Source organism: Chiloscyllium plagiosum, unplaced genomic scaffold (genome assembly GCF_037043375.1).
Source record: "Chiloscyllium plagiosum isolate Xiang-an unplaced genomic scaffold, Cpla_swu_hap1 HiC_scaffold_45, whole genome shotgun sequence".
Taxonomy (NCBI): domain Eukaryota; kingdom Metazoa; phylum Chordata; class Chondrichthyes; order Orectolobiformes; family Hemiscylliidae; genus Chiloscyllium; species Chiloscyllium plagiosum.
The window spans coordinates 28804273-28816122 of record NW_028270183.1 but is presented as its reverse complement, the minus strand read 5'-3'; the positions used below and the strand labels follow the sequence as shown (position 1 = coordinate 28816122).

The 11850-nt window shown below is 43.5% G+C and overlaps 1 protein-coding gene across 1 annotated transcript; it reads right to left on the bottom strand.

Moving 5' to 3' along the window:
- Window positions 1-1129: 1129 nt before the first annotated feature.
- LOC148136431 (putative G protein-coupled receptor 139) lies at window positions 1130-3630 on the bottom strand. Its single transcript, XM_087983192.1, has 2 exons — window positions 3561-3630; window positions 1130-2043 (listed from the first exon to the last, which is right to left on the bottom strand). The coding sequence occupies exons 1-2, from the start codon at window positions 3628-3630 to the stop codon at window positions 1130-1132; spliced, it is 984 nt and encodes a 327-aa protein (XP_087839318.1).
- Window positions 3631-11850: the final 8220 nt, after the last annotated feature.

Genomic DNA, 11850 nt, shown 5'->3' with positions numbered 1-11850 from the left:
GCAGATTCAGCATAACTAGAAAGGAGTGACTTTCTTGAGGTTTATAAAATCAGGAGGGGCATGAATAGGATAAATAGAAAAGGTCTTTTCCCTGGGATGGGGGAGTTCAAAACCCGTGAGTGCAGGTTTAAGGTGAGAAGGGAAAGATTTAAAAAGGACCTAAAGGACAACTTATTCACGCCGACGTTGGTGTGTGTATGGAATAAGCTGGCAGAGGAAGTGGCGGAGGCTGGTACATTTGCAACATTTAAAGGATGGCTATATGACTAGGATTGGGTTCGAGGGGTATGGGTCAAATGCTGCTAATGGCAATAGATTTATTGAGGATATCTGGTCAGCATGGGTGTTTTGGACTGAAGGCTCTGTTTCTGTGCTGTACATCTCAATGACACAATAAATCTATACACCAGTGAGAATTTAACAACTTACAGTGATAGAAAATACACCTCAAAAGACACAAAAACAGAAATTGTTTCATAAACACAGCAGGTCTGGCAGCTTCTGTGAGGTGAGAGCAGATTAAATATTGTGGGTCCAGTGACTGTTCACCTTCAAGAGTTAATGTTTAAAATCCCCCAACACCAGGTTCTAGTCCAACAGGTTCATTTGGAAGCACTAGCTTTCCAAGCATTGCTCCTCCATTGGGTAAGTAAGGAAGCAGAAGCGCTCTGAAAGCTCGTCCTTTCAAATAAACCTGCTGGGTGATTTATTAACTTTGTTCACCCCAGGCCAGCACTGGCTCCTTCACTTCGAGGGTTAAAGTAATATTCCCTCAAATGGGCGAACTTAATTGTTCAACTTATATTACTTTTTAAATCGCACCATTAGTATTCAAAGATTGGAACCATTTGATTACACTTTGCACAGGTTGACAAAGAAACTTCCACTTGGAAACACCTTAATGTGTAATGACTGAGATGTGTTGATACCCACTGCAGTTTCCTAAAGGCAATGGCTTCACAAGACCAGATTCATTCAGCACCAAAAAAGAACATGTAAATCAATTTGAAATTCGGGCAATATCCACTTTTGTGTCGTATCTCGTACCCCCCTCCCATTGATCTGACATTCTGGAATATTGAAGTCCCATTGTGATCTGCAGCTATAATTCCTACTGGCGAGGTCAGATTTACCTCCTGTTTGAATGAATTGATTTATAAATTAGAATGAAAGGATAGCTGAGGACATTAAGCAGCTCACTTCTGAACTTCCTCTGGGTCATTGTGTAAATGACTGTATTGGTACAAGAACTCAGCAGGTGAAGCATATTTCCTGCTTCTTGGAAACTTTGGAAATGGTTAAATGAAGATTTCCGTTTAAAGATGTCTGTAATTCGATAGAATATAAAATATGTGACTGCTGTCATCCAGAGCAGGATAAAACTGCTGGATATGGTAAAAAGTAAGATGATGGATCTTTTTCGGCTCTTCATCTCAGGGTCCTGAATATTTGCACCACTGCTGTGGTCCCTGAGGCTCTTCCGGACCTGACTAGCCACTAAAATACGTCTGACAGTGAGAGCATTAAACAATAAAATTAAAATGAAGGGAAGTAATGGAGTTAACAGCTGTTCAATCCAAGAAAATGCTATCCATGTGGGTAACATATAAAAGCTTGATGATGTAAGGCAACCCATTGGAATACTGTTAATTTTGAAATAATGAATATATGTAAAAGCCCAGGGAATATTCTTCAAACAGAACAGTACATTCACAATCACTACAACCGCAACTGCAATTTTACCCTTACAATATTTTGATTTCAGCTTTTCACAGCAAATTGCAACAAACCGATCGAATGTAAAAGCGACAGTTAACCAAACAGAGCAGTCTATAGCAGTCGGAGCCAGGAAGAGAATGAACTTGCACACAGGAGTGTAGAGCAGGAAAGACTTTAACCAATAAAGACCAGCAATCCGATACAATATGACATTGCAGACCACCACCATCAGATCTGCTGTAGCCATGGCCATCAGATAGCATGTGATGCATTTAGAGAGATCACACTTTCCAAGGTACAGGATCAGGATCGCTACCACGTTCACTGTGACAGAAAGATAAAAGCAGTAAAAGACGATGAGTTGCCTGAAATGTAGGTTGAAAAAACGTCCTTCCACACCTTCAAAAGAATTAGATAAGCAACTGGGTTTGGCTTGTGTTTTACAGTGTTGTGGAAAGGTATGGAGAAGTGAGTTAAGCTACTTGCAAAGGGCTGGATTTGGCCAGAAGGTCCAATGGCCTTCTTCTGTGTTATAACAATTTGATAATTATATGACTACATCAAGGCATAGACGAAATACCAAGTATTCTCACATGTTTAGTACAATCCATGGAGATCTGTTGTGGAGTGTATGACACATTAAAAAGGCAATTTGACCCATCACGACTGTGTCAGATCAAAACCAATCACCAAACTATTCGAATCCATTTCTCACACTTACCTTTGAGCGCTGGAAAAACACAGCACGTCAGGCAGCATCCAAGGAACAGGAGATTCGACATTTCGGGCAGAGGCCGTTCATCAGGCATTTGATGCACTTGCCCTTACATGCCTGTCTCAATCTCGACGGCCAACAATTCATCATCTATCAAACGGTTTAGGTTAGGGTGTTGAGATTCGATGAAGGATTGGGATTGGGGAGTGCAGGTGGGGAGTTGGAGACAGTCCATGAAAAGCCAGCACTGGAGAAAAGGAACCGGGAGGAACCTCAAGAAAAGGCAAAAATTGGGAGACAAGATGAGGGATTATTTGCACCAGAAGAGAAGCCAGCAAAAAGGCAACGTGGGAACATGAGAGAAGAAAACAACAAGGATTAAAAGTTCGACATAACAGAAGTGTTGCAGAGAAAATACCATCAATGAGCAAAAGAACAGGATTAAAAGAGGCCAAAGATGTGCAGGATCGGTAGATTGACCATAAGAATTTGCCAATACTGTCCAGAGATATGCAGGTTATGTGGGTGAGCTATGGGAAATGTAGGGATACAGTGTGGACACTTTGGGGTCAGTGTGGATTCTTTGAGCTTTCACGCTGTATGAATTCAATGATTCTGAGAAAGATGGAGAAGAAATGGAATGAGTGAAGGTGGAAGGGAAAGGTTATACAGTAGCCTGGTTGAAAGAGATCCGAAAGGAAGGCAATCAAGGTGGCACAGAGAGGTTCAAAGAGAACATCAAGGTTAAAGAGCTCCAGGTAAAAATACAACAAAGTGAAAATGGACAAGTAAAGCATTGAGGATGAAGGATAGAAGAAAGCAGCTGGAAAGAAAATATCAAGGCTGAGAGAAAATAACCAAAGCTGATGAGTGTAAACAGGAATTGGTTGTTAACAAACAGAAAATGGTTTGTACATTTCTCACAGTCAAAACAAGTGATTATATCCTGTTTGTTTAGTGAGGGGCACCAATCTGGTATTGAGCTGGCTCCTGGAAACATCCAACTTTATCGATCAGACAAGTATTAAGATCTAAACTGAGTACACGAGCATGACTGCCTTTACCAGGCATTGGGTAGAAATTGTCCCACAATGTGTTGAACACACCACCTTTTGAATTGACTTACCAGGCACTCCAAACACAGCAAGAATGGGATAGTATATGAGTTCTATCAGGTAAAGCGATGATCTGTTCATCTTCTGTGTGACGAAAGAGGCAAACACACTGCCTGAAGTAGTTAGTAAATGGAGAGAGCAGTGATTTATTTATGGCACAGTGATTCCGTAATGGTTCTGTATAATTGCGTCCCACTTGTCATTACTTACAGGTTAGTGAACAGGTTGGTATGGGCATCATCTGGCTCTTCCATGTGAAACCAATTAAGGAAGGAGCTGTATTATTTAAAAAAAAACCAAAATGGGCACCTGACATTATTATTTCATTAAATCAAATCTCATGCCCCACTGTGCACGGCACAAAGGTTATTCTGCAGGAAGCAACTGCACAGGACATTGGTTATCCTACTTTTGGAATATTGTGGACAAATCTGGTCTCCCTCCAAAAGGAAGGATATTGTGAAATTTGCAAAGGCCCAGAAAAGATTTACAAGGACATTGCCAGGGTTGGAGGGTTTGAGGTATAGGGAGAGGATGAACAGGTTGGGGCTGTTTTCTCTGGAGCATCAGAGGGGTGAGCTTATAGATGTTTATAAAATCAAGAGGGCCAGAGATAGGATACATGCTCTAGGTATTTTCCCCAAGAGAGGGGAGCCCATAACTAGAGGGCACAGATTCAGGGTGAAAGGATTTAGATTTAAAAGGGACCTAAGTGGCACCGTTTTTTAGGTTGAGGGTGGTGTATGCATGGAATGAGCTGTCAGAGGAAGTGGTAGAATCTAGCACAATTAAAACATTTAAAAGGCATCTGGACGGGTATGGGAATGGGAAGGGTTGAGAAGGACATGGGCCAAGTGCTGCCAAATGGGACTAGATTAATTTAGGATATCTGGGCAACATGGCTGAGTTGGACAGAAGGGTCTATGACTCTATGACTGACCCCACCCAGCATTTGAGATTGTGCAAACATTTGATGAAACGGATGACATGAGATTTCATGGAAAATATAACATACGCAATAAAAACATTCATCAAACCATATCATTTGTGTGGCCAACATAAGCCTCTCCTCGCTCTTTCTCACAGAAATATATCTGTGTAAAAACCTACACCCTATTTCTTCATGATGCAAAAGCAAAATATTGCAATTGTGGGAAAGCTGAAGTAAGTACAATCAATGCTGCGAGATCTCAACTACTCAGGCAGCATCTGAGGTGAGATACAGCGTGAATAGGTGCAATCTTGTTGTAACACAAAGAAATGTGATGGGGCTCTGCAGGAGCGACCCGATTACAAGCCTACCAGGCAGTAGAGAGGACACCTGCAGAACTTTGCCTCCCATCAAGACCCTAAAGTTGGAGGTGGACAGCTCCTGTTCCCAGCAACATTATCGAGGATGGGCTCGTAATCCTCTGAAGGACAGGATCCAGTGTTGTGGAATTGAACAGTGGGGGTGGGGTGCAGGGTGGGTGTGGGTGGGTTAGTAACCCCCGACAGAGAGGATCCAGTGTTCTGGAGTTGTACAGTGTGGGGGAGTGGGGATGGGTGAGTAACCCCCTGAAAGAGAGGCTCCAGTCGTCTGGAATTGTACAGTGTGGGGGAGGGTGAGTGGGTTAGTAACTCCTGAAGGACAGACCCCAGTGTTCTGGAATAGTACAGTAGGGGGATGGGGGATGGGCTAGTAACCCCCTGAAGGACAGGCTCCAGTATTCTATAATTGTACAGTAGGGGAATGGGGGATGGGCTAGTAACCCCCTGAAGGACAGGCTCCAGTGTTCTGGAATTGTGCAGTGTGGGGGAGGGTGAGTGGATTAGTAACCCCTGAAGGACAGGCCCCAGTGTTCTGGAATTGTACAGTTGGGGATGTGGGATGGGTTAGTCTGGAATTGTACAGTTGGGATGTGGGATGGGTGAGTAACCCCCTGAAAGAGAGGCTCCAGTGTTCTGGAATTGTACAGTGTGGGGGAGGGTGAGTGCATTAGTAACCCCTGAAGGAGAGGCTCCAGTTTTCTGGAATTGTACAGTTGGGGATGGGGGAATGGGTTAGTAACCCCATGAAGGACAGGCTCCAGTATTCTGGAATTGTACTGTGTGGGTGAGGGTGAGTGGGTTAGTAACCACTGAAGGACAGTCTCCGGTGTTCTGGAACTGTAAAATGGGAGCGGGAGGGGTGGGTTAGGAACCCCCTGAAGGACAGGCTCCAGTGTTCTCGAATTTAAAGGGTGAGGTGAGGCAGATGAAAATCATGGGTCTTCTGACTCAAACTTTAATACCAGCCACAGGCAGTGGCTTTAGGTACAGCACCATTAAACCTAATTCGGTACAACTCCTGTCTCTCATCTCACTGTTACCGAGAGAATGATAATTGTACAGTAGGGTGATGGAGGACGGGCTAGTAACCCCCTGAAGGACAGGATCCAGTGTTCTGGAATTGTACAGTGTGGGGGAGGGTGAGTGGATTAGGAGGGTGAGTGGATTAGTAACCCCTGAAGGACAGGCCCTGTCGTTCAAATTGATGAGCTTTTATCAGATCTGAAGACAAAAGGATATTTCAGATTTTGTTTAAAGACTAGAATTGGAGAACAGCAGGAAGCACAAAGGAAAAGAGGCTTTGTTTTGGCGGTGCCTGGATGTGAGCATTACTTGCAATGTCAACGTTCATCACTGAACTGTAAATTGCCTTGAGCTGAGTGGCTTGGTTTGTCCTTCGAGAGGGGAGCAAACCATATTGCTGTTGGAGAGGTCACCTATAGGCCAGCTTCGGCAATGACAACAGATCCCCTTATTTAAGGGTATTACTGAACCAGATAGAGTCATAGAGTCGCACAGTAATATAGCTCAGATACAGACCCTTCGGTCCACCGAGTCCATGCCAACCAGATATCCTATCATAATCTAGTCCCATTTAGCAACATTTGCCACATATCCCTCTAAACCCTTCCAAACGCTGTGTGGAGTTTACACATTTTCCCCGTGTCTGTGTCGGTTTCCTTTGGGTGCTCTGGTTTCTAACCACAATCCAAAGATGTGCAGGTTCGGGTGAATTGGCTGTGCTAAATTGTCCATAGTGTCTCGGGATGTGTAGGTTAGGTGCATTAGTCAGAGATAAGTGTAGGGTGATAGGGTAGAGGGATGGGTCTGGGTGGGTTACTCTTCAGAGGGACGGTGTAGACTTGTTGGGTCAAATGGCCTGTTTCCACGCTGTAGAGATTCTACGATTCTCTTCATATACCCATCCAGTTGTCTTTTAAATCTGGTAATTGTAACAGCCTTCACCACGACCTCTGGCAGCCCATTCCACACATGCACCACCCTCTGTGTGAAAAAAATTCCCCATAGGTCCCTTTTATATCTTTCCTCTCGCAACCTAAACCTCCGCCCTCTAGTTCTGGACTCCCCCACTCCAGGGAAAATACCTTGTCTATTTATCCTATCCATGCCCCTCATAATTTTGTAAACCTCTATAAGTTCACCCCTCAGCCTCCAATGCTCCAGGGAAAACAGCCCCAGCCTGTTCAGCCTCTCCCTGTTGCTCAAATCCTCCAACCCTGGTAACATCCTTATATATCTTTTCTGAACCCTTTCAAGTTTCATAACATCTTTCCTAAAGATGGGGAGACCAGAAATGAATGCAGTATTCAAAGAGTAGCCTAACCAAAGTCCTGTACAGTCTCAATGTGACATCCTAATTCCTGTACTCAATGCTCTGACCAGGAAGGGAATATATACAAAACGCCTTCTTCACTATCCTATCTCCCTGTGACTCCACTTTCAAGAAACTATGAACTTACACTCCATGGTCTCTTTTTTTCAATAACACTCCCCAGGACCATACCATTAAGTGTATAAGTCCTGCCCCGATTTGCCTTTCCAAAATGCAGCACCTTGCATTTATCCATATTAAATTCCATCTGCCATTCCTCAGCACATTGGCTCATTGGATCAAATCCCGTTATACTCTGAGGTAACCTACGTCCCTGTCCAGTACTCCTCCAATTTTAGTGTCATCTTCAAACATACGAAGTATACCTCCTATGCACACATCCAAATTATTTATGTAAGTACGAAAAGTAGTGGATCCAGCACAAATCCTTCTGGCACACTGCTGGTCACAGTCCTCCAGTCTGAATAACAACCCTCCATCACCACCCTCTGTCTTATAGTTTTGAGGCATTTCTGTATCCAAATGGCTAGTTCTCTCTGTATTCCATAAGATCGAATCTCACTAACCAGTCTTCCATGGGGATCCTTGTCAAACGCCTTACTGAAGTCTATATAGGTCACGTCCACCAATCTGCCCTCATCAATCCTCTTTTGTTACTTCTTCAAAAATCTAATTAAGTTAGGAAGACACAATTTCCCACATACAAAGACATATTGACTTTCTCTCATCAGTCCTTGCCTTTCCAAATTCTTGTAAATCCTGCCCCTCAGGATTCCCTCCACCACTGATATCAGGCTGACTGGTGTATAGTTCCCTCGCTTTTCATTACCACCTTTCTTAATTGGTGGAACCACGTTAGCCATCCTTCAGTCTTCCGGCACCTCACCTGTGACTATCAATGATCCAAATATCTCAGCAATGGGCCTAGTAATCACTTCCCCAGCTTTCTACAGAGTTCTAGGGTACACCTGATCAGGTCCGGGGCGTTATGTGATAAAGAAGTCAACAATGTTTTGTAGGTCAGCATTGGACAAGATTTACTTTCGCAATTTTTAAAAATTGATTCCAGATTCACTATGTTTCATGATGGGGTGAAATTCATTCTTTTGATTGTGAATTCATTAACGTTATCATTACACAACCATCCCATGAGGAGGAGGAGACCAGGTGAGATTGAATAACAAAACACTTCATGACGCAGCATAGAACATAGAAAATAGAAAAATATAGCGCAGTACAGGCCCTTTGGCCCTCGATGTTGCGCCGATCCAAGCCCACCTAACTTACACTAGCCCACTATCCTCCATATGCCTATCCAATGCCCGCTTAAATGCCCATAAAGAGGGAGAGTCCACCACTGCTACTGGCAGGGCATTCCATGAACTCACGACTCGCTGAGTAAAGAATCTACCCCTAACATCTGTCCTATACCTACCACTGAATGAATACTTTTCTTCAGTATTCACTCAGGAACAGGGCATTGTTGTCGATGAGAATACTGAGGCACAAATAAGTAGAATGGATGGCTTTGAGGTATGTAGAGAAGAGGTGTTGGAAATCCTGGAAAAGGTGAAAATAGATAAGTCCCCTGGGCCTGATGGCATTTATCCTAGGATTCTCTGGGAAGCAAGGGAGGAGATTGCAGAGCCATTGGCCTTGATTTTTATGTCCTCTTTGTCTACAGGAGTAGTCCCAGAAGACTGGAGGATAGCAAATGTGGTTCCCTTGTTCAAAAAGGGGAGTAGGGATAGCCCTAGTAACTATAGGCCGGTGAGTCTCACTTCTGTTGTGGGCAAAGTCTTAGAGAGAATTGTAAGGGATAGGATTTATGCACATCTAGATAGGAATAATGTGATCAAGGATAGTCAGCATGGTTTTGTGAAGGGCAAGTCGTGCCTCACAAACCTTATTGAATTCTTTGAAAAGGTGACGAAGGAGGTTGATGAGGGGAAAGCGGTAGATGTGGTATATATGGATTTTAGTAAGGCGTTTGATAAGGTTCCCCATGGTAGGCTACTGCAGAAAATACGGAGATATGGCATTGAGGGTGAGTTGGAGGTTTGGATTAGGAATTGGCTGGATGGAAGAAGACAGAGGGTAGTAGTTGATGGCAAAGTTTCTTCATGGAGTGCCGTCACTAGCGGTGTTCCGCAAGGATCTGTTTTGGGACCATTGCTGTTTGTCATTTTTATAAATGACCTGGAAGAGGGGTTAGAAGGTTGGGTGAGCAAGTTTGCGGATGACACGAAAGTCGGAGGAGTTGTTGACAGTGAGGAAGCATGTGGCAGGTTACAGCAGGATATAGAGAAGCTGCAGAGCTGGGCAGAAAGGTGGCAGATGGAATTCAATGTAGCTAAGTGCGAGGTGATTCACTTTGGGAAGAATAACAAAAAGATGGGGTACTGGGCTAATGGTCGGATACTTGGTAGTGTGGATGAGCAGAGGGATCTTGGTGTCCATGTACACAGATCTCTGAAAGTTGCCACCCAGGTAAATAGTGCGGTGAGGAAGGCATATGGCGTACTGGCTTTTATTGGTAGAGGAATTGAGTTCCGGAGTCCTGAGGTCATGATGCAGTTGTATAAGACTCTGGTACGGCCGCATCTGGAATATTGTGTGCAGTTTTGGTCGCCATACTATAGGAAGGATGTGGAGGCATTGGAACGGGTGCAGAGGAGGTTTACCAGGATGTTGCCTGGTATGGAAGGAAAATCGTATGAGGAAAGACTGAGACACTTGGGGCTGTTTTCACTAGAGAAAAGAAGGTTTAGGGGTGACTTGATTGAGGTGTACAAGATGATTAGGGGGTTAGATAGGGTCGACAGTATGAACCTTTTCCCGCGTATTGAGTCGGGTATTACAAGGGGGCATAGCTTTAAATTAAGGGGGGGTAGATATAGGACTGAAGTTAGGGGTAGGTTCTTCACTCAGCGAGTCGTTAGTTCATGGAATGCCCTGCCAGTAACAGTGGTGGACTCTCCCTCTTTATGGGCATTTAAGAGGGCATTGGATAGGTATATGGAGGATAGTGGGTTAGTGTAGTTTAGGTGGGCTTGGATCGGCGCAACATCGAGGGCCCAAGGGCCTGTACTGCGCTGTATTCTTCTATGTTCTATGTTCTATGTTCTATGTTCTATGTTCTATGTTCTATGTTCTATGTTCTATGTTCTATGTTCTATGTTCTATGTTCTATGTTCTATGTTCTATGTTCTATGTTCACCCCTTAATTTAAAGCTATGCCCCCTCATAATAGCTGACTCCATACGTGGAAAAAGGTTCTCATGGTCAACCCTAATCATCTTGTACACCTCTATCAAGTCACCCCAAAACCTTATTTTCTCCAATGAAAACAGCCCCAAGTGGCTCAGCCTTTTCTCATACGATCTTCCTACCATACCAGGCAACATCCTGGTAAACCTCCTCTGCACCCGTTCCAGTGTCTCCACATCCTTCCTATAGTATGGCGACCAAAACTGCACACAATACTCCAGATGCGGCCGCACCAGAGTCTTATACAACTGCAACATGACCTCAGGGCTCCGGAATTCAATTCCTCTACCAATAAAAGCCAGTACGCTATATGCCTTCTTCACCACACTATTTACCTGGGTGGCAACTTTCAGAGATCTGTGTACATGGACACCAAGATTCCTCTGCTCATCCACACTACCAAGATAAAGGAAAACAAATTCAACCAGAACAAGGGAGAGGGTTATCGATGGGGATTGGTTAGGTCTTCACTTCAGTGGGAAATAGTGTATTCAGAGACCATTCTGATGGCCTTCAGTTCTGATGAAGGGCTTTTGCCCGAAATGTCAATTTCCCTGCTCCTCGGATGCTGCCTGACCTGCTGTGCTTTTCCAGCACCACTCTAATCTGGACTCTGATTTCCGGCATCTGCAGTCCTCACTTTTGCCATGGAATGATTGGTATTGTGGAGAAGAGATGGTTTGAACTAGGAAATGTCATAGTATTGAGGTTTTATAGGGCATGTGTAGGCACACAGGGTGCATGTAGAAGAGACTGCACAAGGACTGAAAAAAATAGAGTCAAGACAGAAACAAATTACATTGCGCTGGGTAGGAAGAGGCTGAAACAACCCATCAAGATTTGTTGAGATTTATTATTGGCACACATACGAGATACAGCGAAAAGTACTGAGTTGCATGCTAACCAAACAAATCATACCTTACAAATGTACATCAGTCTTAACAAACTGTTCACTATAAACTTAGTAAGTGATGTTATGACACAAGGTAAACCCTCTGCTTCATTTAAAACCAACAACACAGAAAAGATTTATCCCGTGCAGTAATCTGTAAAAAAATTGAGTGGCCAAGAACAGTATGAAGTCAAAATTTAAAACTTTGCTTCTTCAAGAATAACAGATAATAATAACTGAACACTCTTTACAATTTCTTTCTCTAACCTATCTTTTATCTTCCCTTCTATAATGCTAGTCCGATAAAACTCCCAATTAAAATTTATAAAACAACATTTTTTCTTTCAAATTCAAGCAGCTGGAGGTTCTTGATTTCGGATCTTCCTGTGTCTTCATTTCTCCTTGTTCGGAATTTCTGTGTCATAGGTTACCGATCGAAAGGGTAATTTTAAGAGAGAGATTTTTTCAAACAGTC

Coding starts and splice junctions, on each gene's coding strand:
- LOC148136431 (XM_087983192.1), bottom strand. CDS start 3,630: ATGAACAGATCATCGCTTTACCTGATAGAACTCATATACTATCCCATT. Junction 2,044..3,560: donor TGCTGTGTTTGGAGTGCCTG/GTAAGTCAATTC, acceptor TTTCTGTCACAG/TGAACGTGGTAGCGATCCTG.